Source organism: Adiantum capillus-veneris, chromosome 19, assembly GCF_014529385.1.
Source record: "Adiantum capillus-veneris isolate H3 chromosome 19, ASM1452938v2, whole genome shotgun sequence".
In the NCBI taxonomy this organism is placed as follows: domain Eukaryota; kingdom Viridiplantae; phylum Streptophyta; class Polypodiopsida; order Polypodiales; family Pteridaceae; genus Adiantum; species Adiantum capillus-veneris.
Genome location: NC_140949.1, coordinates 32,401,129 through 32,427,357, shown reverse-complemented (window position 1 = coordinate 32,427,357; position 26,229 = coordinate 32,401,129). Strand labels below are relative to the sequence as shown.

The window sequence follows — 26,229 nt, the reverse complement described above, 5'->3', positions numbered from 1 at the left end:
TGGTTTAATGGCACCATCACTCGCAACTGTTGTGACTAGTACGGGGTCTCTTGCTTTGCTTCCATAGTTTACCTAGCTAGGTCTGCGGCCGGCCTCTTGAAGAGAAGCTCCTGATGTTGAGGTAAGTCACAATGTGGAAATATTGTCGAGAATTTGTTCAAAACTTCTCTTCTTGTGTTTCTGACATACTAATTTGACTTTGGAGCGATCTTGAATGGTTGTATTCTATTTCTGGTCTGGTCCTTGCCTCAGAAATAGAGAGAACTCCTTTCCCTAAAACCCTCTCCAAGCTTGTCCATCAAGAGTCTGAGGAGTAGGTTGCCATCTGTTGGCCATGGGCCGCCCTCGCCCTATACCCTATCTTACTCTCCTGTCCTCACCCACCTTACCCTTTCTAGCCATAAATATTTGGAATTCTTCATATGTGAGCAGCCAGCAGGCAGTAAAAGGAAGGTTCTCTTAAGTGAGGGTTGAAATTAGTCCTCCTACCTGAGGATGCCAGCACTTCCATGGAAGTCTCCTCAATGAGGAGCTTTGCCAACTCTAACACGTCTTCAACTCCTCGACCTCTACTATATCGCCTCAGTCGGAGGTAGCACCCCCTCTTGCCTCAGCTCACTGTCTGACCTCTCCTACCTTGATCTCTCGGGGAATCATCTAAGTGGGCCCATCCCACAGTATTGGAATGCAAGCTCCTCTCTCCTTTACCTAGATCTTCGTGGCAATGAGCTCACAGGCCCCATTTACACGAGCTTGTTTGGGCAGGATATGCAGTACCTGGATTTAAGTCACAAAACTCACAAGAAGTTTTGGACGTCCTCGCTCTCTCTCTCTCTCTCTCTCTCTCTCTCTCTCTCTCTCTGCCACAGTGGCAGTGCCCTCGTGATGAGAGCTGATAGAGTGTACACTGTATTGAATGCAGGTCGACAACTCACGCCCTGCAATTGCACACGGAAGACTAGATAGCTACAATTGCAACATACGTGATGTTCTCTCTCTCTCTCTCTCTCTCTCTCTCTCTCTCTCTCTCTCTCTCTCACACACACACACACACACACACACACACACACACAAACATGTGTTGAACGCAATACTGCACAACTCACATCGCAATTTCACCTGCAGCGAAGGACTTTACAAAAAAATACTCGTCCACATGGACGACATCCGTCAAAGGACGCCTAATCTGACCCGATACTAGGGCCTTTCTTTAGCAGGCCAAAAAGGTGGTGTGTAACCCCTCTTAATGTAGAAGTAGGAAAAAAATTGACTTTGTCATCTATCTATGACATATATAATTGAGCTTAAAATTTTCAAGGAAGGAAAGGGCATCCATGTGTCACTCTCTCCTTCATTTCAAGAACCTTAAGAAACATTTGGTTTGAAATGTAAAATTGAAGGGTAAGTAGCAAGTCATTTGGTTTGAAATGTAAAAGCGAAGGATAACCAGCAAGTACTCTCATGGTAGAAAATTGAAAACTCTCATGGTAGAAAATTAAAAGACTTAGTTTTGACTTCTCAGTTCGGTCAAAAAGTCTCAAACTTAGTACTATATCTATACTCTTTATAATACAGCATTGCACCTTAAAATTTTCAAGGAAGGAGAGGGCATCCACTTGTCACTCCCTGGTTAATTTCAAACAATATCTTACAAAACATCTAATCTAAAATGCAAAAGTAAAGGGTAAGATTGTAAGAAATGACAGCCTTTCCAAAATGTAAAAAGTGACAAGCCTTTTCAAATGACAGCCCTTTCGAGAATGTAAGAAGTGACAACCCTTTTCAAATGTAAATTCAAGAGACTTTCTATTCCACATAAATGTTGAAGTTTGATTGCACATAGCAAAAAGAGGATAACTTTAGTGGAGGTTTTGTTACTTAATGCAAATTTAGTTCTATCTATACTTCTATAATGAAGCTTAAATTTTTGAAGGCCAAAGAGACCCTCCAAGTGTTGAGCCCTCAAGCCTTTGAAGTTTGCCTTGCTATTCGCCTGCCACAACCGCCCAGCCTCTAGGTGATAGGATATGCATCTTTGCAGGCGCAACTTTGAGTCGGTTGAAGCATCCCATGCAGCTGCCAGTTACATTGAAGGCACATTGAAGAACATGTGTGTCACCGCGTCAACTCCTAGGACAAGGACTTCAACCCTGATAGTTGTGCATGTGTGTGTGTGTGTGTGTGTGTGTGTGTGTGTGTGTGTGCGTGTCTGAGAGAGAGAGAGCAATAACCATGTCGGTAACAGTCGACGTCTCCTGAGTCCTAGCAGGCTGTGTGTACAGTGAGTGAGTGTGTGTGTGTGTGTGTGTGCGTGTGTGTGTGTGTGTGTGTGTGTGTGTGTGTGTGAGAGAGAGAGAGAGAGAGAGAGAGAGAGAGAGATGTATGAGTGCACAATTGGCCCTGGCACTCTGGCAGGATCTGTGTGCGTGGCGGTGTATGTAACCTGTGAGAGTCTAGAGAGAGCGATGTACGATTGAGGAGAGGGGACGACTCATGGGTGCAATAGCCGTGCACAAAGCTTGGGCGTGTGCGCGTACGTGTATGTGTGTGTGTGTGTGTGAGAGTCGAGACGAGAACGAGAGAGAGAGAGAGAGAGAGAGAGAGAGAGAGAGAGAGAGAGAGAGAGAGAGTTGGCCCTGGCAGGCTCTGTGTTTGTGAGAATCTAGAGAGAGCGATGTACGAATGAGGAGAGAAGGATAATTCATGGCCATGCACACAGCCTGTGTGTGTGTGTGTGTGTGTGGTGTGTGTGTGTGTGTGTGTGTGTGTGTGTGTGAGAGAGAGAGAGAGAGAGAGAGAGAGACTCACTATGTATGGAGTTCGGTGAGAGCGCCCGACCGCGGGCTTCCAGTCTTAAGACTCTGCGAAAAAAGACCTAGGTTCAGTGCAATGTTCGGCAAAATCAATTTTCTAAAGAGAGAATTCTTTTCCATGATTTTGTCAAGACGAAATTTTAGAAAACTAGGTTATTTTTCAGGTTTTTTTCACTATTTTTCTCTATTTTAGGATGGAATTTCTCATTTTTCCCTTTCCCTCATTTGGCATTTTTAAAAGCAAAAATGGCACGATATTAACTTGAGACACATTTTTCCAGAACATTGGTTCAATGTAAATCACACCTATAAATTTAGATATTTATGTCTACATTTTAAAAAAAAATTCTCACCTTCATTTTTAAAATGTAGAGGTAATATGTAAATTTGTCGACAACACCCTAGGATTACACTCTCACCTTCATATAGGAAAATTTAGCGTAAAAACTTTCCAATTTAGTCAATTTACCTTGAAAATTTCTTATATTATCGGTTTGCCAAGTTTTTGGGAGAAAACAATTTAGGCACTGCTACGAGTGCACGCACACACACACACACACACACACATAGAGGCAATGGGAGCACTGCAGTGTTCGAGAAAATTGTGTCTTAACTTAATATCGTGTCATTTTCAGTTTTATAAATGCCGGTTGAGGGCAAGGGAAAAAGGTGAAATTTCGTTCCAAAATAAAGAAAAATATAAACACTTGAAAAATTAACGTGATTCTCTAAAATTTTCTCTTGACAAAAATCAAGGAAAGGAATTATGTTGTTTGAAAAAATGATTTTTTCCGAATACCGGTGCACTAAGAGAGAAAGAGATGGCGAGCCAATGTTCGAGAAAAGTGTGTCTCACCTTGCAATTGTGTCTCTTTGAAACTCAAAATGCTGTTTGAGAATAAGAGGAAAAGGAAAAACCCTTCCAACATTTGGAGGAGAAGTGTAAAAATATTAAAAATTAGCTCCATTTAAAAAATTGAGAACAGCAAGATATTAACTTGAGACACATTTTTTACGAACTTTGGTTCAGTGTAAATCTCACCTAGAAATCTAGATAATTAGCTCTACACTTCTATACTACTTTATTATGGAGCTTGAAAATTTCTCGAACGCTGAGCGTTGCCACGCATCGAAGAACCAAGCACCTCCTGAATGTGCACACACGGGCTGCTAGCTAGGAGCTTGGAGAAGTTGCCGTGATTGCTTGGCCTGCCTAGAGAGAGAGAGAGAGAGAGAGAGAGAGAGAGAGAGAGAGAGAGAGAGAGCTGTTATTGCTATACTGTGTGTGTGTGTGCGTGTGTGGTGGATCTTATAGAGTGTCTGAGCCATTGTTGAGAGAGAGAGAGAGAGAGAGAGAGAGAATGAAATGAAACGTTTTATTAAATGGCTTCAAAAGGCCAAAATTCTCAAACACCGAGCGCTACCACGCGTCGAGAAACCAGGCACCTCCTGAACGTGCGCACGTGGGGGCTGCTAGCTAAGAGCCTAGAGAAGCTGCCGCGATTGCTTAGCCTGCTTAGAGAGAGAGAGAGAGAGAGAGAGAGAGAGAGAGAGAGAGAGAGAGAGAGAGAGAGAGAGAGGAGAGAGAGAGAGAGAGTTGCTATTGCTCTACTCTCCGTGTGTGTGTGTGTGTGTGTGTGTGAGAGAGAGAGAGAGAGAGGGGAGTTCGCTGTGACACCGAACGGGCACAGAGAGAGAGAGAGAGAGAGAGAGAGAGAGAGAAATGAAATAAAATGTTATATTTAACATCTTTAAACGGCCAAAATGAAGTATGGGACCAAATTGATACAATGTTGGTGGATCTATTGACGGGAGCAAAGCGAACCCCGAACCTTGACGGCCTTTATAACACCGGGGACCGAATGGCGCGCCTCGAGCCTGTCATGGTAAAGCAAACAGGGGGCACCACCTAGCTTCAGCGGCTAGGTATTTAAAATCTTTAAACGCCAAAATGAAGTATGGACCAAATTGATACAATGTTGTGGATCTATTGACGGGAGCAAAGCGAACCCCGAACCTGACCCTCTAAAACACCGGGGACCGAATGGCGCGCCTCGAGCCTGTCATGGTAAAGCAAACAGGGGGCACCACCTAGCTTCAGCGGCTAGGACGCAAACAACACACCACCATAACAAAGTTTTCATCCAAAGAGATGGATGCTTGGGAGTAATGATGAAGAGGAAAGAATGAGATCAAGTGAGAGAGAGAGAGAGAGAGAGAGTGAGGGAGGGTATAGCGGCTTAGTACTTAGGCACCACAAAAGGATGGCGAATTCCACACCCTTCACACATACACAAGCTCACTCCAAACACAAGACTAGGTGGCGATTCCGCACACCTCTCATGGGCAAAACATTGCAAGAAACATACTCACAAAACCTCAAGCTTTATTTAGAGAATAAGGCGATGAAATGGGGAGCATAGGGTAGGGGAATGAGAAGGGAGAGCGTGGTAGAGCACATGGCGGATAGGTGGGAGTTGATGGCGAAGACTCGCACGAGGGTTATGGCCATCATCCTTCATTTAGTTCCCTTCATCTTCCATAGCCCAGGGGTGTAGAGGTCATGCTCAAAACGAGCATGGTGATTGCGGTGATGGTGATGGTGTGGTGTGTGTGTGTGCACTAGGCACACACAGTGCATAGTGTACTCTTTGGTGATGGTGTGTCCTTAGTGTGATGGTGACCCCTCTTTATATAGGGGAGGAGGGGGAAGAAATTCTAGAATTTAGAAATGAAGAAATCATTATCTACATAGGCCATGTGACTGTGGGCCCCACTTGTCTGGCTGTGTGTATATGTGCCAGAACAGCAGTCTCATGAGAGAGAGACTAAGAGAGAGATGGGTTGATGAAAAAAAGTGAGAGATGACATGGAGAATAAAGTAATTACAAGAGGGGAGAGAGGGGAGTGTGTTCAGAGGTGAATCTGTGTGCAGATGTGTGTGAACACAAGAAAAATCAGGTAACCACCGGGTGGGGATGGGTCTGTGGGCACCTTTTTTCAGTGAAACTGAGTGTGTGTGAGTGTGGGGGAGGTTATTTAGCTACAAGAAAGAGACATGGCGCCTTTAGAGAGAGAGGGGGTATTTGGGTCATGGATATGATAGGAGAGAGAAAGAGGGGGTGGGGTATACTATTTTGGAAGATAGGGTAAGTTGCATGTGAGTTAGGTGCATTATTGGTGAGTTATAATGCATTATTGGTGAGAGGTGGGGTAGCTTGAGGGGAGAGAGAAAGGAGAAAGGACAAGGGGAAGAGAGAGGGGTTGACCTTTTGAGTGGAGGAGAGGAAAAGGGACACCCGGCGGGGCAACAGTGAAGAAAAAGGAGGCAAGGTGGGGATGGGCTACCCCGCAGGCATGAGGTGGCCTATTTTACCTTTCTTATATATTTACATAATCATACTTTATTTTTTTCTTACTTTTTCCAATGCCTTTTATCACTCCCTCCCTAAGAGGGGGTTTTCATGGGGTGGGGACGAGAGAAGAGGGGTATGGGAGCTTGGCTTGTGAAAAGCCCCCATCATTAGCCCTCCCCTTTTGGCTAGAGGCATTCATGTCTCTAGCTCATCTGTTTGATCATTATCGTCGGAGGTGGCGGCTGATGGTGTGTCCTCATCTGGAATGTCAATTGGTGGAGCCTGGTCAAATTGAAGAAAATAAGGTTTAAGTCGCCAACCATTTACCCTGGTTTTATGAAGTTTTCCATCAGCCTCCATAAGCTGGTAGCTTCCATTGGCATACTTTTTCCTGATGATGAAAGGGCCTTCCTATCGGAGCAGGAGTTTCTTATCCTTGCGCGTGTCGAGGCGATTGTCGTAGCGGAGCACCAACATTCCTTTCTTCTATTCTTTTTTCCGAAGATGCTCGTTAAAGCTAAGCCGTCTATGCTCTGCTTGTGCTGCATAATAATTTATTGCTTCTTCTCTGTCCAGCTGCAGTCTTTCCAAGTTGATGATGTGATCTCTCAAATGCATGTTGGGTTGTTGAAGTTGGCTTGCCATTACTCTGAGACTTTGTAGTTGCACTTCAATGAGCAAGATTGCTTCCTTACCAAATACTAGATGATACGGTGTGAATCCCAAGGATGTACGAAATGAAGTTCTGTAGGCCCATAAAGCTGGTAGTAGATACTTATCCCAGTCTCCGGATGATTGTTTACCTGCTTGTAATAATTTTAGAAACCATTCCATTTACCTTTTCAACTAGGCCATTACATTGAGGGTAATATGGTGAAGAGTGCCTCCTTGTAATGCCTAGTTTCTGCATTAATTCTCCTACCAAGTCTGCTCTGAAACCTGGCCCTCTATCAGAGATGATCTCTAAAGGTGTGCCAAACCTACAGCATATGTGCTGGTAGATAAATTTAGCTACCTCTACCGCTGTGATTCTAGTGGTGGCTGTAGCCTCTGCCCATCTAGTCATGTAGTCGACCCCCATGATAATGTAGAATTTTCCTAAGTTGTCCCTAGGTAATGGCCCAATGGCATCGATACCCCATTTTTCAAATGAGCCATATGAGAGAATAGGTGTCTGTGGTTCAGGCATAAGTGACCTAGTGCCGGCCTTTTGACACAACTTACACGTTTTGCACCAATGGTGTACATCACGGTTGAGGCTAGGCCATATGAAGCCTGCCTGCAAGATTTTCCTACTTGTTATGTCTAGGGCAAAGTGACCACCACAAACCCCGTCGTGACAGCTAGCAATTACTCCCGTGATTTCGTGAGAGAGAGGGACCTTCCTGAGTATTTGGTCCTTACCCTTACAGTACAAACCATCATTGATGAGTCGATACCTTGTGGCCTTCCGCGTCAGCCATTGCTTCTGTCCCTTTGTTAAATCTGATGGGCATTCCCCTGTTTCCAAAAAATGCATGATGTCAGGCAAGGCATCACTGCCTTGAAATAGAGGGAGCTTTAGTTTTATTGCTCCAACCACCACTTCCTGTAGTCTTTCACTTGCTAGGGCATCTGCTTCTTGGTTTTGAGCCCTTGGGATATGGTGTATTTGAACTTCTTCAAACTTACCCAACAAGGTTTTTACACCACTTAAGTGAGTCCTTAAACTAGGATTCTTGCATGTCCATGCTCCATTTACTTGCCTTACCAGAAGTAGAGCATCCCCAAATACATTAAGGCGTTGTACACCTTGCGAGACGCACCATTGTAGACCCTTGGTTAGTGCTGCATAGTCAGCTTCATTGTTAGAATGTGAATCTAACAATTGGCCCAACGAAAATACCTTTGTCCCTTTGTCATCAAAGACCACTATGCCTGCAGCTGCTTTGTCGGACGCTCGCTTGTAGGCTCCATCAAAGTAGAGAGAGTATGCTCCTTCTACCATCGGTGGTACTGGAGGTAATCGGACTTCTCCTTCCTTAGATTGCTTCTCCTCCCTTTCAAAGACTTGGTAGGTCATGAGTCCCCCCAAACTTGCCCTTGTCGTGCTTTCTACCTGTACCGTGTAGTCAAACTCTTGCAGACGAACTAGCCATTTAGTAATTCTAGCAGACACATCCATGTGTTGTACAACATAGGGAAATATTTCATCCGTGGTTAGAATCACAAATTGCTTAGGCAGCAAATATGACCTAAACTTTGTAGTTGCAAATCTAAGAGCTAGGACTAAGTGTTCCACATGGGTGAAACCTTTCTCTCCTGCTGTCATCATTCGACTAGAGAAGTAGATTGGCCTCATGAAAGATGTCGTCGTATCCTTTTGGAGTAGCACAGCCCCAATGAGTCATCACCAACACTTGAGGTGACATAGAATTTTTCATCCCACTTAGGTGGTGAGATAGTTGGCAGAGTGGCTAAGACCTCCTTTACCTTGTTGTAGTGATGTTCGCTTTCCTCGTCCCAAGTGAAAGTTGATCTTTGAGTGAGTTGTTGCAGTGGTAGAACAAGTTGTGATAGTAGATGTATGAATCTACTTAAGTACCTCACCTTCTGTAGAAAAGAGACCAGTTGACGTGCGGTCGTTGGTGAAGGTAGGGCTATGAGTGCGGACACCTTACTTGGGTCGGCGTTGATACCTTTTGCTGAAATTTCATGGCCTAGTAGAATGACTTTACTCTCCCCAATGTGGCATTTATCCACATTTAATTGCCCACCTAGGCTCTGCAACCTGGCCAAACCTTCAGTTACCTTTTCTAAATGTGAAATACGGGAGCTATATATACAAAAATCATCAATGAACACTCTTATGGATGTTCCAAAGAACAGTTGAAAAACATATGTGACATATCTTTGGAATGTGGCAGGTGCATTTGTGAGACCAAATGGCATAACCCTGTATGCAAAACAACCCCATGGCGTGATAAAAGTGGTTTTTAGCTGATCTTCCAAGGCTATGCGTATTTGAAAGTATCCAGAATAACCATCACAGACGGTATAGCATTCAAAACCCGCTACTTCATTCAGAATTTCATCCAAGAAAGGGAGAGGAAAGTGGTCTCTCTTTGTAGCTGCATTTAGTGGTTTGTAGTCAACACAAACCCTCCACTTACCATTCTTTTTAGGCATCACCACTACGGGTGACACCCATTCTGAGTTTTCTACAGGATAGATGAATCCCGCCTCCAGCAGTTTCCTTACCTCGGCCAAGAGTGCCTTTTCTTGTATGACCCCCAGTCGTCGTAGCTTTTGCACAGCTGGTTTTACCCCTTCCTTCAGCTTAATATGATGTTCCACCAGTGTAATGCCTGTGATTCTTTCATAGTTGTCAATGAACAGGTTAGGAAATCCCATCAACATTTGAAAAAAACTATCTTTCTCCTCAAGTGTTAATTCCGTAGACAACATACCCTTCAACCTACTTCCTCCTAGGCCAGGTGATTTGCTCTCCTCTTCATTGGGTTGCCCTTTTGGTGATGGATCACCAGTTGTGCTTACCCTTTGTGGATCCTTCATAATGATACCCATCACATCAATGGAACTGTCACTTTCGTCAGTGGATGTGGTCTCCTCCTCAGAATTGGAAGATTCGCTAGTGGTTTCATCTGCTGATGTTTCCAGATTCATTTGCTTCTGCTTGCCAATCCTCATGTCGTAGTAGATTGTCTCCCCTTTCTTACCGGTCATGCGTAGAAGGCCAGTACCCCAGTCCTGTTTTGCCTTCATGGCCATCAACCATGGCCTTCCCAAAATTAGTGGATAGCCCTCCCCCTTAGTAGGCATTACAAAAACATCTACCTCTACCTCAGTGTTGAAAGCTTTGATTTTCATGGCACTTACCACACCCACACACTTTACTTTTGCGTTGTTTGCCATCTTTGCCTTGCATGGAGAAGGCCTGTCAACCTCGAGCCCTAATCAAAGCATCATAGCTTCGCTCATTACACAGATTTGTGCACCTCCATCAATGTAGGTGTTTCCAACCCTCTTTCCTTTTATGTTTACGTCGATAATTGGAAGGATGTCATCCATGTTGCATCCCGAAATTGCTCCGGCTACCTTTATTTTGGAGCGTCTTGTACTTACCATTTTAGACCATTGTCGCCTTACTTTAGGTACAAGATGTAGCAGTTGTGGCCATGTAATCTTCGGTCCTTGCTCTGCCACATCCAATGTTAGATCATAGGGCTTAAAACTTTCCCCTAGCTGGAAGTCGGTGATGCCCAATTTCCGTCGTGGCCTGGATGGCCTCTTGCTAGTTTCTCCTCTCATGCTTCTCTCATCATCTGATTGTGTAGCCTTCTCCCTCCTAGCTCTTTTCACAGTCATGGCCTCAAGTGGTTCTAAAAAGGTTACCTTCTCCTTACCCTTGTCCCTCTCCTTTGCTCTGGGTGCATCGACTACTATGGCTTTTCCTTTCTCTTCTAGCCTTATGATGTTTACAGGGCGATCAGGTGGTGGGGCTGGTGGAAGAGGTGGAATGGATGCTTGTAGTGGTGTCTAGGGTGGACGTAGAATTTGTGTTGGTGGGGTTGGTGCTCGGGGTGGGGGTGTTCTTTCTCTAGGGGGTGACAATTGGTTCCTCCTACCTCCTCTATTATAGTTTTGTCGTGGTTTGGGACAGTAGTACATACCGTGACCGTCTTCTCCGCAGTTGTAGCAATGATACTCCCTGTTTTGTCATCGTTCTCTTCCAGGGTCTTGATCTCTTTCTTGACTCCTCCCTTGTTGTATTAAGTGGACAGACGAATTCTGCAGTTGGTCAGTAATATGGGCCAACATATCTTGTTGGTCATCTCTTACCCCAAGAGCCGGTGGTGGTGGTGGAATGGTGGTTGTCGTAGTTGCTGGTCGACGTGATGTTGCTGTTTCTGTTGACTCGGTTTCTTTGGCTTTCATTCGCAGCTTCTTCTCCTTAAGGCGAGCAATCTCAACGGCTAACTCGTACGTAGCCGGGAATCTACCTTTCACCTTCTCCTTGAGAAGCGGCCATAAGCCATGCGTGAACCGATCTTTTTTTAGGAAATCGGGTGCAGCTTCCCCCCTTGCCAGTGACTCAACCCACCGTTCCCACAAATCCACAAATTTGGACTCATAGGTGGCATATTCTAAAAGACCCTCCTGCTTCAAGTCTCTCAACTTGTCCCACAACTTTTCTGAAGTGGTACCTCCACCCAAAGCGCCTCTTAAAAGCGGTTTTTAAGGGTTCCCAGTCATCCTTGGTTGCTTGTGGAAGTGCATTGTACCATGATCTAGCTTCTAGCTTCATGAGATGCTTAAAGATTCTAACCCGGGATTCATCCGTATCTTTGTTGCTCACTACACATGCTACTTCAAAGTCATCTAGGAAGTCTGTTACCAAATCCTCCCCCTTCTTTCCTTTAAATGTTGGAAATGCTACACTTGCCATGATTACTGAGAGAGAGCTAGAAAGACACACTGCTTAACTTGCAAAACTTATTTTCTTCTTTACAAGGATGCGTGTATACCCTCTTATACTAGGACATAGATTAAAACTTCAAACGGTACATTGCCTTGTACCAAAGGTAGGACAAATGGTTGATCTGATGCCAGAACCTCAAAAAATCGCTCCCCACCCAGCATGGTGTCAATGACGTGCTGGTAGTGAGCCTTCAAATCCAGTATTACCTTGATTGAGAGTACATGTGTTGGTATGTGTGATCTGTCTTGAGGTAGGTTGTACTGATTCATGTGAAGCTTAGAGGTGCTTAGTCACTGTCCAAGCTTGTGGGAGAGGGTGGTGTTCTTTCCTGAAACAAACTCAGTAGATCCCTAGTTTCTCTAGTGAGAGTGTGAGCCAATGATTCCGTTATCTGTGCTGCAGCATCAGGTGCGACTTTAAAACTGACTGTGATAATTATCTCGGTGACTTGAGTTACCCGATTCTCAAAGTAGAATAGTGTTGATTCTCTATTGTGTAGAGCTCCTTCCATTTTGTTGTTGTGGGTTGGTTGTAGGTTGCGGACATGGTTTCGACCTTCTCCTTCTTCTTCTTGGCACTTGGCCTATGTATATCCACTGGGTTTGTCGTGTTGGTTGACTCTCCCACTGAAAATCGATTACCGTTACGCCTGGCACTCGAGCTTCGATGGAGATGCGGAGTTCGTCTAGTTGTGCTTGGAGCTCTTCTTCTTCTGTCGTCCAATTAGCAAATCCTGCTAGCCATTCATCCATTCACAATAGTTTAGGGGTTTTAGTCTTGTAAACTGAAGGGTTTCATGAAAAGATCCTCCGTGGGGGCACCAAATGACGGGAGCAAAGCGAACCCCGAACCCCGACGGCCTCTAAAACACCGGGGACCGAATGGCGCGCCTCGAGCCTGTCATGGTAAAGCAAACAGGGGGCACCACCTAGCTTCAGCGGCTAGGACGCAAACAACACACCACCATAACAAATTTTTCATCCAAGAGAGATGGATGCTTGGGAGTAATGATGAAGAGGAAAGGGAATGAGATCAAGTGAGAGAGAGAGAGAGAGTGAGGGAGGGGGTATAGCGGCTTAGTACTTAAGCACCACAAAAGGATGGCGAATTCGCACACCCTTCACACATACACAAGCTCACTCCAAACACAAGACTAGGTGGCGATTCCGCACACCTCTCATGGGCAAAACATTGCAAGAAAACATACTCACAAAACCTCAAGCTTTATTTAGAGAATAAAGCGATGAAATGGGGAGCATAGGGTAGGGGAATGAGAAGGGAGAGCGTGGTAGAGCACATGGCGGATAGGTGAGAGTTGATGGCGAAGACTCGCACGAGGGTTATGGCCATCATCCTTCATTTAGTTTCCCTTCATCTTCCATAGCCCAAGGGTGTAGAGGTCATGCTCAAGACGAGCATGGTGATTGCGGTGATGGTGATGGTGTGGGTGTGTGTGTGTGTGCACTAGGCACACACAGTGCATAGTGTACTCTTTGGTGATGGTGTGTCCTTAGTGTGATGGTGACCCCTCTTTATATAGGGGAGGAGGGGGGAGAAATTCTAGAATTTAGAAATGAAGAAATCATTATCTACATAGGCCATGTGACTGTGGGCCCCACTTGTCTGGCTGTGTATATATGTGCCAGAACAGCAATCTCATGAGAGAGAGACTAAGAGAGAGAGATGGGTTGATGAAAAAAAGTGAGAGGTGACATGGAGAATAAAGTAATTACAAGAGGGGAGAGAGGGGAGTGTGTTCAGAGGTGAATCTGTGTGCAAATGTGTGTGAATACAAGAAAAATCAGGTAACCACCGGGTGGGGATGGGTCTGTGGGCACCTTTTTCAGTGAAACTGAGTGTGTGTGAGTGTGGGGGAGGTTATTTAGCTACAAGACAAGAGACATGGAGCCCTTTAAAGAGAGAGGGGGGTATTTGGGTCATGGGATATGATAGGAGAGAAAAAGAGGGGGTGGGGTATACTATTTTGGAAGATAGGGTAAGTTGCATGTGAGTTAGGGTGCATTATTGGTGAGTTATAATGCATTATTGGTGAGAGGTGGGGTAGCTTGAGGGGAGAGAGAAAGGAGAAAGGACAAGGGGAAGAGAGAGGGGGTTGACCTTTTGAGTGGAGGAGAGGAAAAGGGACACCCGACGGGGCAACAGTGAAGAAAAAGGAGGCAAGGTGGGGATGGGCTACCCCGCAGGCATGAGGTGGCCTATTTTACCTTTCTTATATATTTACATAATCATACTTTAGTTTTTTCTTACTTTTTCCAATGCCTTTTATCACTCCCTCCCTAAGAGGGGGTTTTCATGGGGTGGGGACGAGAGAAGAGGGGTATGGGAGCTTGGCTTGTGAAAAGCCCCCATCACTATTAGTGTCTGGGCCATTGTTGTTGTTGTTGTTGTTGTTGTGTGTGTGTGTGTGTGTGTGTGTGTGTGTGTGTGTGTGTGTGTGTGTGTGTGTGTGTGTGTGTGTGTGTGTGTGTGTGTGTGAGTGAGAGAGAGAGAGAGAGAGAGAGAGAGAGATGAAATGAAATGTTAAATTAAATGGCTTTAAAAGGCCAAAATGACCTATGAGACCAAACTGTTACAATGTTGGTGGATCTAATAAAGTGTCTGAGCCATTGTTGACACACACACACACACACACACATAGAATTGAAATGAAATGTTATATTAAATGGATTTAAAAGGCCAAAAGGGCCTATGAGACCAAATTGATACAATGTTGCTGCATCTAATAGAGTATTTGGGCTGTTATTGAGAGAGTGGGAAAAGAAGAGACACCGTAGGAACAATTTTAAGAGAGAGAGAGAGAGAGAGAGAGAGCATTTCTGCGTCAGCAACGGCTCTGCCTGTTTCAACCGATGAAGGCTATTCTCAGCTACCGGCCTATCATCTCTCTGACTCCTTTGAGAGCAGCGAGGGCCCCTCACATGGTCTTTCCACATTCAATGCACCGAATGCCGACTGCCTCCCAAACATTTGTGATGGGGACGACCCTCATCAGTGGTGCTTCCTTGCTTACAATGGAGGAAGCTCTTTTCTGCAAAACAGTGGATCTGTTGCTTATAGCTATAGACCTTGCAATAATGGCAAAAACTCGGATAACTAGGCAGCTTCCAACAACCGTGACTCTCGCATTGATGCAGGACAAGAAGAGATGCAGAATGGTGGTGTGCTCCATAGAAATACGAGGCGTGATCTTCACAACAATCCCATGCAGAACCATTTGGCCAATCCCAACAATGAACATGTTGTACACTTTGATGGCATGGAAATACATGCGTACGGGCAACTTGCCGGGTTGCAACTATGTGCAAACACACACAATTCGATCCCTAGCTATGAAGAGGAGCAGGATGTAGATGATATCGATGAGGTTGAGAGGCAACACGAAGAGGACAGTGCCGTGATCGTGTAGCTTGCCTGATGAAAATTTCATGGATTTGCTCAATGTTCATTTATAAACATGACCTACAACCTAGCGCAATACACCCCAGCGTATCGTGTTCCACATGCTAGCTTCGCATGTAGCCCACCTTCATCATTGTGTGTGTGCACGTGTGTGTGTGTGTGTGCACGTGTGTGTGTGTGTGTGTGTGTGTGTGTGTGTGTGTGTGTGTGTGTGTGTGTGTGTGTGTGTGAGAGAGAGAGAGAGAGAGAGAGAGAGAGAGAGAGCAAAGAGGGAGGGAGACAGGGTTACAGACAGAAGAGAGAGAGCTGCAAGTAGTGTGTGCAAAATCTTGGCTAGATTTCAAATCTACTCTGAAGTAAACCAACAAATACTACAAATTTTAGAGTAAATACCACCATACTTAAAATTATGACCTAAAAACTGGAAGAGTTTTAAGTGTACTGCCCTAGAGAGAGAGAGAGAGAAGCCTCTTCACACATCTGTTATTGCATGAGAGAGGTGTGAGCCTAGTGTGTGTGTGTGTGTGTGTGTGTGCGTGCGTGTGTGTGTGTGTGTGTGTGTGTGTGTGTGTGTGTGTGTGTGTGTGTGTGTGTGTGTGTGTGTGTGTGAGAGAGAGAGAGAGAGAGAGAGAGAGAGAGAGAGAGAGAGAGAGATGATGTGAAATGAAATGTTATATTAAACATCTTAAAAAGGCCAAAATGACCTATGAGACCAAAGTGATCCAATAACGGTGGATCTAATAGAGTGTCCGGACCATTGTTGTGTGTGTGTGTGTGTGTGTGTGTGTGTGTGTGTGTGTGTGTGTGTGTGAGAGAGAGAGAGAGAGAGAGAGAGAGAGAGAGAGAGAGAGAGAGAGAGATCTCACATCAAGCTCTCGAGCCTTTGGAAACACGGTATGACGCTAAGTTCCATCAAAGAAACTAAAACTTTCAAGGCCGACAGACCCCTCCTTCATTCGTCGTCCTTGGACTAGATTACAAAAATGGGTTGTTGCATGTGATCACGTAGCCTGCCTGATGAAAATGTAGCACTATACACATGTCAGCTTTACATGCAGCCCAACTTCATCATTGTTGTTGGTGTGTGTGTGTGTGTGTGTGTGTGTGTGTGTGTGTGAGAGAGAGAGAGAGAGAGAGAAGGGGGTGGGGGGAGAGAGTTGCAGCTGCTGTGTGCTTTCAAGTGGAAGTTAGTTTTATAAGAATAAAGACCATGTTTTTTTTTTTTGCCGTAGCAATGCGCAGGTCACATACTCGTGTATATTTATATTGATTAAACTCTTTAGCAAGGCCATGGAGTTTTACTCAAGCCTTCAATTTTGAAGGGCGATTTCTTTTGTTTGTAGCTCTACTTTGCATTTTGAAGGCCCTAAAGAACTTTGAGCACTATATGGCATGGGCGTGGTTAAATGGGATCAAGGTGGAGGTGACATATCATGACACACATGCATTGTAGACCATGCAATCGGTACCCAAATTTACAAATCAGTCTGCACTTACAATGTAATACATAGGAGTAACATGATCTTCAGTGAAAGCATGTGAGCATAATGGTTAGATCCCATGCCTTGAATATGGTAGATCGTGGCTTTGATGTGCAAGGTGCAAGACAATCTTGACGAGCTCAAATTTACTTGATGGCCCGAAATTACTTTTTCGCCCGAAATTACTTTTTCGCCCTAAATTTTCTTGAAAATCTAAATTCGACGGTCCAAATGACCCCCAATGTCGATCCCATTGGGATATGCCTGGGCTAGATTGTGCAGAGCATAGAGAATTCCCTTTCCCTTTCTAGCCTTGAAATTTATACTTGAACTTCCAAAAATGTAGAACTTTCAAAGATTTCAAGCATTGTATAATGTTGAGCTAAAATCTCTCACTCGGCACCTTTATGTATAATTTTCCTTCCAGCCCCGAGAATGTGCACATTGCATGTTGTAGCTTTGCACAAAGGGCTAAAATATCTCACTCGGCACCTTTATGTATAATTTTTCTTCTAGCCCCGAGAATGTGCACATTGCATGTTGTAGCTTTGCACAAAGGGTTAGAGTCGAATGATCTCAGAGTCGATTGGTGCTACCTACACTTTATGTGGGACAATATGAGTGTGCAAAGAGAGAGAGAGAGAGAGAGAGAGAGAGAGAGAGAGAGAGAGAGAGAGAGAGAGAGAGAGAACGGGGGGGGGGGAGGAGCGTTTCTCGAATAGGGCCTGCCAAAAATATTTTTTTTAATCGAAGAAATCTTAAAATAAAAAATTGCACAACAAAACAAGCTTTTGAATTTTAGGTTGAAATTTGAAGAATATCGTATTGACACTAAAACTTGCAAAATTTTGTCAATTTTCTTCATTGGCAAGCTTGAAATCTAGCCAAGTTTGTAATTTTAATGACAAAAATACACTAAACCTGGCTTATTGAAAACATTGGGAATCTCAAATAGTCCCAAAATAGAAGAGCATGATAGACGTAGAAAAGTTGAATACCCAGTACATCCATGATCACTCTCTCACCACCCCGAGCACACCTATTGAAAAGCTGCTACACCCTTGCATGGGGCACTAGTATGTGTGTCTTTTAGAGAGAGAGAGAGAGAGAGAGAGAGATGAGTCCTAGAGTCATCCATGTGTCACTTAAAGTGCTACTCTAAAGCCATAAAGAAACTCCAACTCTCAAATTTAATACTTATATATCTATACTACTTCTTTATCGAGCTGAGAAATTCTCGAGCACTAAGCACTTCCACGCATCAGAACGCTCTCTCTCTCTCTCTCTCTCTCTCTCTCTCTCTCTCTCTTGCACGTGCACGCGTGGGTGAAGCACCACTTTTTTCAGGAATATAGAACCTCACAGGCATTGACAATCGAGATGGATGTCTCCGCTATCCCCATGCCACTATTGGTTAGAGAGCATGAGGTTGGCAAATTGACTTGCCAAAGAAGCTACAACTACATTGCCACAAGTCTAGGGCTCCTGGTCCCAACTCGGTGGCCACAACTCTCGTGTGTGTGTGTGTGTGTGTGTGTGTGTGTGTGTGTGTGAGAGAGAGAGAGAGAGAGAGAGCACTTGCATCCAGTCCCCATGGCAGCTGTGTTAGTTTCCTTTCAGCGCTTCTACTCTGCATGCGAAGAGGTTGGCCTTGCGACTATGCTTTCAACCTTTCATTTCTCAGCTTCCTGCCACACAAGTGGTGTCATCGGTGGCTGCTCTTTCTTGCACCTTGCTCAGCTACGCGATGGACGTTAGGAGCGGAGGAGGTCCTTTCTACACACTCGCAACATATCTTCCATTGGAATGCATAAGCTCAAGGTTTTGAAATATAGAAATATTATGGAAACTACTTAGTTCGCAAGGAAAAATTAAACCATTTATGCTACCTTTCCAAGAAAATAGACATCTGCTTAGAAGTGGAAGCAAGATAGGCAAGTGTCTATGTGTTGCCACGATAGAAAGATCAGGCTCTGTTGGTATAGAAAGCCCTAAAAGAAAAAACTCATGTAATGAAAGGCGAGTTTAGACTCTGTTGGGATGTGAGGTGTCTTTTGAAGAACTTGGAATTGTTTACAAACTAAGGACTATGAGCTCAATATGTAAGTGAAAAACCAAATTTGGTGCTACACGTAGGTACTTTCTCAAGAAAGGGGAAGATAACTCAAAGATAATAGTAAGTTCGTGTATGTATAAAAGGGAACTGAGTAAAAGGGATAGGGGATTAGGTAAGGTAGGGAGCTAACCAAAAAGATACCTCATATGGCACTATGTCAAAATGTGAAAGAATAAGAAGCATGTCACTACCGGTTATGCCAATATGTGAGGGGTCCATGTGAGACATGGTGACATATTCAAGCCAATAGTGAGGCCAATGCATTTTGATGCAGGCATAAGAGGAAAAACATATAGCAAATTAGGTTTGCGATAGTTTAATTTATAATCAAAATGAACTTAATTAGAGAAGTGTGGATGTGCATGTCTATATAGCCATAAAGATTGAGTACAATCCATCAAATGGATGGTGGCAACAAAGACAAATTCACAAAGGAGAAATGGTGGCAAACTGATAAAGTTTGTGTTCGTTGCTTATCAAAGCTACTATATTGAGATCAAGATGTACATAGTGTGAAGAAGGTTTAGAATATTCTTGGCATTGCAATAACATGCATGAATCAAATAAGCTGGAGAGAATCTGGGATCTAGATGTTTCACGAAGGATCATAGGTTGTGACTTATTGCATGCTTAAAAAAGAGTAAAACACTAAACTCTACCATTGAGATATGATTCATATAAAACATTATGCTATTCATAGATATTGAGAATATAGTAAGAGCATGCAACCCTCTAAAAATACCATTTTCTCTTGCACATCTTCTTTATTTACTATTAAACAACATAGTTGACAAGTTTCATAGTGGTTCTTATAAAAATACTAAGACATGTTTTTCTTTTTTTGCATTACCCATTGCATTGAACTTATTGCAATGGTGTAAAGTGAGAGAGAGCATAGGGAAATAGCATGCATTAGCCCCTTGGCATTGATATGATACACACCATCAAAAGCTTACTTGGATACCAAAACATGGCCCCTTTATCAAAAACGTGGTGACCGCCCATGCCAAACACGGTGCTCACATTGAAGCAATCATTGCAACACTTTTGGGTGTGTGTGCGTGTGCGTGTGTGTGTGTGTGTGTGTGTGTGTGTGTGTGTGAGAGAGAGAGAGAGAGAGAGAGAGAGAGAGAGATTTTTTATTGTCTCTCTCAAAGAGATTTAAACTAATGCTCATTATTTGTCATTTCTATTCTCTCTCTCTCAAAGAGATTTTAACTAATGTTCATAATTTGTTATTTTCTATTCTTTCTCTCATAGAGATTTAAACTCTCATAATATGTTATTTCCTACTCTCTCTCTCTCTCTCTCTCTCTCTCTCTCTCTCTCTCTCACACACACACACACACACACACACACGCACATAAACTAATGTTCATAATTTGGCATTTGCTATTCTTTCTCTCATAGAGATTTAAACTCTCATAATCTGTTATTTGCTACTCTCTCTCTCTCTCTCTCTCTCTCTCTCTCTCACACACACACACACACACACACACACACACACACACACACACACACAGAATGCGGTCAACATACAATACACTCCATGGCTGGTCCAACCTCATTGTACACACTATATAAGCAATATTACCTAGAGCAAGCCACACCTTTAAGGTGGTGGTCACGCGAGGCACAGTTATCAATATTTGATATTTGTACCTACTATGCATTATTTTGAGAAATTCACTGATAACTAAGCCTACTACATGGTCGCACAAATAGAGTGAGCCAAAGTTTACCACTTGGCGGTTGAGATCCAACCATGAGCCGTTAGTTGGCCTTGGATGCACCTCGCGACAAAACGGGTGCTCTGCATGTGTTGCAGCTACCATGGCTGTATAATCGGCTCTCTCTCTCTCTCTCTCTCTCTCAAAGATGTGCAGACAACGTCGTCAACATGCGCAAGCTTAAAAAAAGCAACAATAAAAAAGGTACGAACAATAGGCCTTTGCAACTATGCCAATTTTGGCATACTTACAAGAGCCTTGGCATAGTAGAACTGAGATGCTTCACTCAAGAGGCTCAATTATCCACCCAACTTACTTATAACTGAGCCTCGTGTGACCATGCCCTAAAGTCGGTTTCTATAGTTGTTACTAATCCACGATGCTAGGGACACATAGGCCATGGGGCCTTGCCTTTGCTTTTAGAACCACAAAGCCCTTGGAGAACCCACAATTTTACGACTCTTATTTCAAAAAATTTATGACCGCAGCAACGCGCGGGGTCACATACTAGTGTAGCTCTATTCAACAAGCTTATTCCAATGGTCCAGAATGATCCCAAGAGTTTGAACAGTTTGCTAAGCTTTTGATCCATTAACTTTGCCCTCCCCTTATGTAGGCCAAAAAAGATTTCCACTTGACAATGCAAGGTCGAGATCACGATGGCGTAGGGTTCTAAGGTGTAGGGGTTTTGAGGTCGCGCTAAGGTCTAAGGTTGGTTGGTTGAGTCTTTGTTCTTCTGTGACTTGGGTCATGGGTTCAAAGGCGGCCAAGCACCCCTGTGTGCTTATAAGGACGTTTGTATCAATTCGCACGGGATGTGTGCGATTTGCTACAAAAAAAAATACATTTTCACTTGACAATGCAAGGTCGAGGTCACGATAGCGTAGGGTTCTGAGGCGCAAGGGTTCTGGGGTCGCGCTCAGGTCTTAGGTCACATTGGGTTGTGAGGGTTGATCGGAGGTCGGGCATGTGTTGCACGAACTTGCTTAGGTGCTCTGAGACGCCGGTTTGAGGTTCTTCTTGGGGAGGCAGAGATTCGGTGGTCCGGCAACTTGCAATCTTGCAAATTGAGCTCGCGGGGGCCGCGAGAGCTGCTCTAGGTTCTCTTGCTTGAGGATCCTAGATCTCGATCTACCCTCCTCTGCTTGCTTGATCCTAAGCGGGCTTAGGACCTTAGTGGACATAATAAACGTGTTGGCATTCATAGGAGACTTATTAAGCGTTTTTTTTTTCTTTTACCTCTTTGGGGTCTTGCTTTAAGCGGGGAGTTTTACTGGCTCTTGTCAGTTTGGGAATGAATCTAGACAGCGGAGGCAGCTCCTCGAGGGACGAACCGAATCCGCACGACAGGGGCAAGCCTTTATACATGGACTTCGTGTTTGCAACGGAAGGTAGGAAAAGGATGAATGAATCTGTGACCAACGCCTTCGGGCATGAGAAGATTATGAAGCAGTCATCCTTTGGAGGCTGAATCCTTACAACAAAGATTCTGCACAGAGTGAATTTGTTCCATCAGAGCAAGGTTGAAGATGGCTTCGTGATGCAGGCTAACTTCAATCATGAGCTTGCATTGTAGGGCCTAGAGACATGTTGCTCCCACTCGGTGGTCATATACTTTATGAGCCGGCGGATGTCTGTCCAAGGATTGTGGAATTGGGGGGCAGAGGCTACGAACATCAGAAACGCCATCTGCCACTTCATTGCGGTTGGCAAAGGCTTTTATGTGGCTAAGTGTCCACACGGTGCGTAGGACCTTGTTATCAAAGGGGGGTATCTGGGGAGCTTCATACTTTGCGTACGCAATGCCTTGGACACCTTAATTTTGCCCGAATGAAAAGTTTCTGAATTTTTGCCCAGTGTGTGTTACACTTGAGAACCTAACTCTTTGGCTCCGGGGCCTTGTGTTATGGGCCAGGTGTTGTTTATTCCCAAGCTGCAGTGTGTGAGACCAGGCTTGGATGTTAAAGTATGTATACTGTGGGACATGAGCAAGCCCATACCCAAATACTTGGATCTCAATATGGCAGACTTCACTGCCTTTTGCCTCGTTTTCCAATGCCTATTACAAGTGTCGAAGAATTAAACATTATGCTAGAAATTACCCCGAGGTAGGTGTTGCTCGCAACTGGTAATCAACATGACATAAATCTCATGTAGAAATGAATATAAAATGAGAGTTACCATATGAGAGAGAAGCATGCAATTAGAAAGCAATTAGGCCTTAGAAGGGTAGTAAAATAGATGAAGATTTTATGCAGTTGCTGAGATGCAGAGGTGGGAATAGTCTACTCCAGAGCTTCCATGGCGAGCTTCAGTACGTGTGCGCCACAGGAGAGCTCGACAGAGCCATGTCGCTCATCGAAAATTCGCCTTCATCCTCTGAATCTTCCTACATGTGCCTCCTCAAAGCGTGCGCCAAGAGGAAGGCTCTGCCAGTCGCTAGGCGTCTGCAACGCCACTTTGAAAGCTGCACTGTGGATCTCTCCTCCTCAGTCGGCGAACATTTGGTACTCACCCTTGCCCGCTGCGGCGCCACTGATGATGCCCTCTTCATTCTCCACACATTGCCTCACCGAACAGTTTTTGCTTGGACTGCCATCATCTCCAGCCTTGCTGATGACACTGCCCGTGCCGCTGATGCCCTCTGCTTATATCAGCACATGATCAAAGATAATGTTGATCCTGATTCTTACACCTTTGTTGCACTCTTCAAAGCATGTGGCTGTGTGCCAGACCTTGAATATGGTAAGCTTTTACATGCCCAAGCTCGCTGGAGGGGACTCGTTGCAGATCTGTTTGTATGCTCTGCCCTTGTGTGCATGTATGGAAAATGCGGCACAGTCGATGATGCTCGGGCAGCTTTTAGGGATGTGACAGAGCATAATACCGTGTCATGGACTGCCATGGCTTCTGCTTTTGTTGATCATGGTTTAGGTTTCGAAGCCTTGCTTTCATATAGGCAAATGATCGAGGAAGGAGTGAATCCAAATCAAGCAGCCTTTGTGACTGCCATCCAAGCATGTGGGCTTATCCCTGATAGGCAGGATGAAAGTAGAAAGGCACCCCTTGAAATTGGCATGGCATTACATGCGGATGCTCACAAGCAGGGCTTAGCATCGGATCCCTTCGTTGTGACCACCCTTGTGAATTTGTATGGCAAGTCTGGTGCCCTTTCCAAGGCACAGCACACTTTCAAGCACTTAAAACATCCTACTATCCCTACATGGAATTCATTGATATCTGCTTGTATTGAAAATGACCAAATTGAAGAAGCTTTGAAATTGTACGTCAGAATGCTAGACCAGGGCTTGAATCCGGATTGTCAAACCTACGTATTTACCCTTCAAGCGTGTGGCATCTTGGTAGAAAGGGAAGATAGGGAGGCAGTGAAGTTCGGGGATTGTTTGTTAATGGCTCAAAGAATCGTCCGCGCCTTACACACAGACGTTCACCGAAATGGCTTTACTGCAGATGTGTTTGTGGGAACCACCCTTTTGAGTGCGTATGGAAAGTGTGGGCTTATATCAGAGGCAGAAGACATTTTCACAACATTACCCGGTCGCAATCTCATAACATGGAATGCATTGTTGTCGGCATATACAGAGCAAGGGGAAGCAGGTAAAGCTCTCCTTTTATACAGCCAGATGCTCGAGCAGGATATTGGCGTGGACGATGCGTTTTGTGCTTGTGTCTTGCAAGCATGCTGTGAAGTAGGGAGTGTAGACATTTGCACTCAGATGCATTTCTATATCATTTGCATGGGGTCCGATGCCAACGTGCATCTAATATGGTCTGTTCTTCATGCATATGGCAGCTCTGCCAGTACAAAGGAGTTTGGGATGGTTTTTGGCGCTCTTGCTCACCCCGATGTTGTGATCCTAAATGCATGTATCACAGGATATGCAAGAGAAGGCAACTTTTTCACTACAGCGCAGGCATTCAAGGAATGGATACTTGCAGGCTTCTACCCTGATGAAGTCACCTTCGCCACAGTTCTTTCAGCTTGTAGTCATGCTGGGCTGGTCGATGTTGGTGCCGAGTATTTTGAATTCATGAGTGCGCACTATCATTTGCACGCCAAGCCCGCTCATTATGTCTGTATGGTTGACCTTCTTGGGCGTGCAGGAGTGTTTTCAAAAGTAGAGAACATTGTGAGAAGAATCAGATTCCTAGATGTTGCGGCAATGTGGTCATGCTTGATGTGTGCGTGTTGCACTCATGGCCATTACGAGTTGGGAAAGCTTGCATTCCTTCATGCAAGCAGAGTGTATCCCGAGGATACGGCGGCTTATGTGCTCATGTCCAACATGTTTTCAAGTATCTGCAGTCCTGGAGAGATTGTGGGGAGTATATCAGACTTGGCGGACTGAGTGTCCGTGTGCAGAAAAAGGCTTCCACAAAAGAGTCATATTTTGGGACACTCAGGGGGGCTGGTTCTTCTTGTCTATGACCGATTTCCTCGACGAGGAATTCTCCAGTGTTTAATGGCAAGGCCACCATCGATGTGATTATGGTGAGTGAACACAGGCATCACTTTTTTCCATTCAACTGTATAGTCACCAAATTCCACGCACATGAAGTACTCTTCCATTCCTTTACTCACTAAGAAGAGATCTGCAAGCAAATTTGTGCAGAGCTTGGATTATTGTCTCATCATAGGCCCTTTGAAGGCCACTATCAACAGCTTTAGTAGCTTGCTTGGATCAAAATGTCGATGGCTTGTACACATCGCTAGCTGATTATAGAACAAGGTGGTTGAGGCGTTTTTAACTCTGTTACCCTTTGATCAAGCATGAACTCGTGTCTTTTGGACAGTCCGGGTGTATGAACCTGCAGACAAACTGGTAAGGAGTGGACATTGAGAACGGCACAAACTCAGATTTTTCAAATATTCTTTGCAAGAACCTACAAATGGACTAGGAAGCCATAGTTTATTTCCTCTTAACTTCGAAATCATATCTTCTCTGATGCTGCAGCAATCTGAAATTAGTGGGAGGATCATACAGTGCTGGAAAAGACCATTTTATTAATAATAAAACACACACGTGCGCGCGCGCATGTGTGTGTGTGTGTGTGTGTGTGTGTGTGTGTGTGTGTATATATATATATATATAGAGAGAGAGAGAGAGAGAGAGAGAGAGAGAGAGAGACCCCTACATATGAAAATTGTGGGGAAAATTGACTATATTTTAAGGGTTTTATACTAAATTCTTTCAAATTAGGTGGGCTTTCATACTGACTAATTTAGTAGTTCCATACCTTCTAATTTAGAAGTTTAAGCAAAATTTGTGGTTGGGATTACACCAAAGCTCAGTTTATTTTCGCGCATGGGAGAATGTTGAAGAAATGGAGGATGTTAGGGCAAAGTCCTGATTTTCGACAACTTTTAGGTGACGACAGAGGAGGATGGTGGCCTGCATCCAAAGAGGTATACAAGACAAAAAGACCAAATAGGAGTAGTGCAACCTGGCACCGAGTGACAAGAAGGCAAGGTTTGCAATAAAAGCTGACCAAGAGGAGCAAGGAATATGTTTTTATGGTTGATGGTTAGAATGCTTACCATTATATTTGTAAGCTTCCCAAACATGGTGCTTGCAATGACAGAGCTAGTGGTGCATCTTTGGCATCAACATTCTATTAGGAAATTGAGGTAGTGTATGGCTTGTGAAAGTTTTATGTAACACTATGGGTGCTTAGCGTTGGTCCACCTCTTTACGCCATGACAGTAAAGTGATTTCTTTAACTTGAGAACATAAAAGCGGATGCACTTGAGAGGCTTCACATGATCTACTTATGGGGTAGGGAAAGGTCTTTTATTGACCTTTCCTATA

General features: G+C 44.3%; 1 protein-coding gene and 1 pseudogene across 1 annotated transcript; both read left to right on the top strand.

Moving 5' to 3' along the window:
• Positions 1-15,078, top strand: part of LOC147433793 (uncharacterized) — a 92,934-nt pseudogene extending 77,856 nt beyond the window's left edge.
• A 7,550-nt stretch (positions 15,079-22,628) lies between these two features.
• On the top strand, positions 22,629-25,552 carry LOC147433792 (putative pentatricopeptide repeat-containing protein At3g01580). The gene has a single exon (XM_086490395.1). The coding sequence runs from the start codon at positions 22,651-22,653 to the stop codon at positions 24,766-24,768; it is 2,118 nt and encodes a 705-aa protein (XP_086346521.1). The 5' UTR covers positions 22,629-22,650; the 3' UTR covers positions 24,769-25,552.
• Positions 25,553-26,229: the final 677 nt, after the last annotated feature.

Excerpts from the sequence above, each read along its gene's own strand:
- LOC147433792 (XM_086490395.1), top strand. The coding sequence starts at position 22,651 with ATGCAGTTGCTGAGATGCAGAGGTGGGAATAGTCTACTCCAGAGCTTC.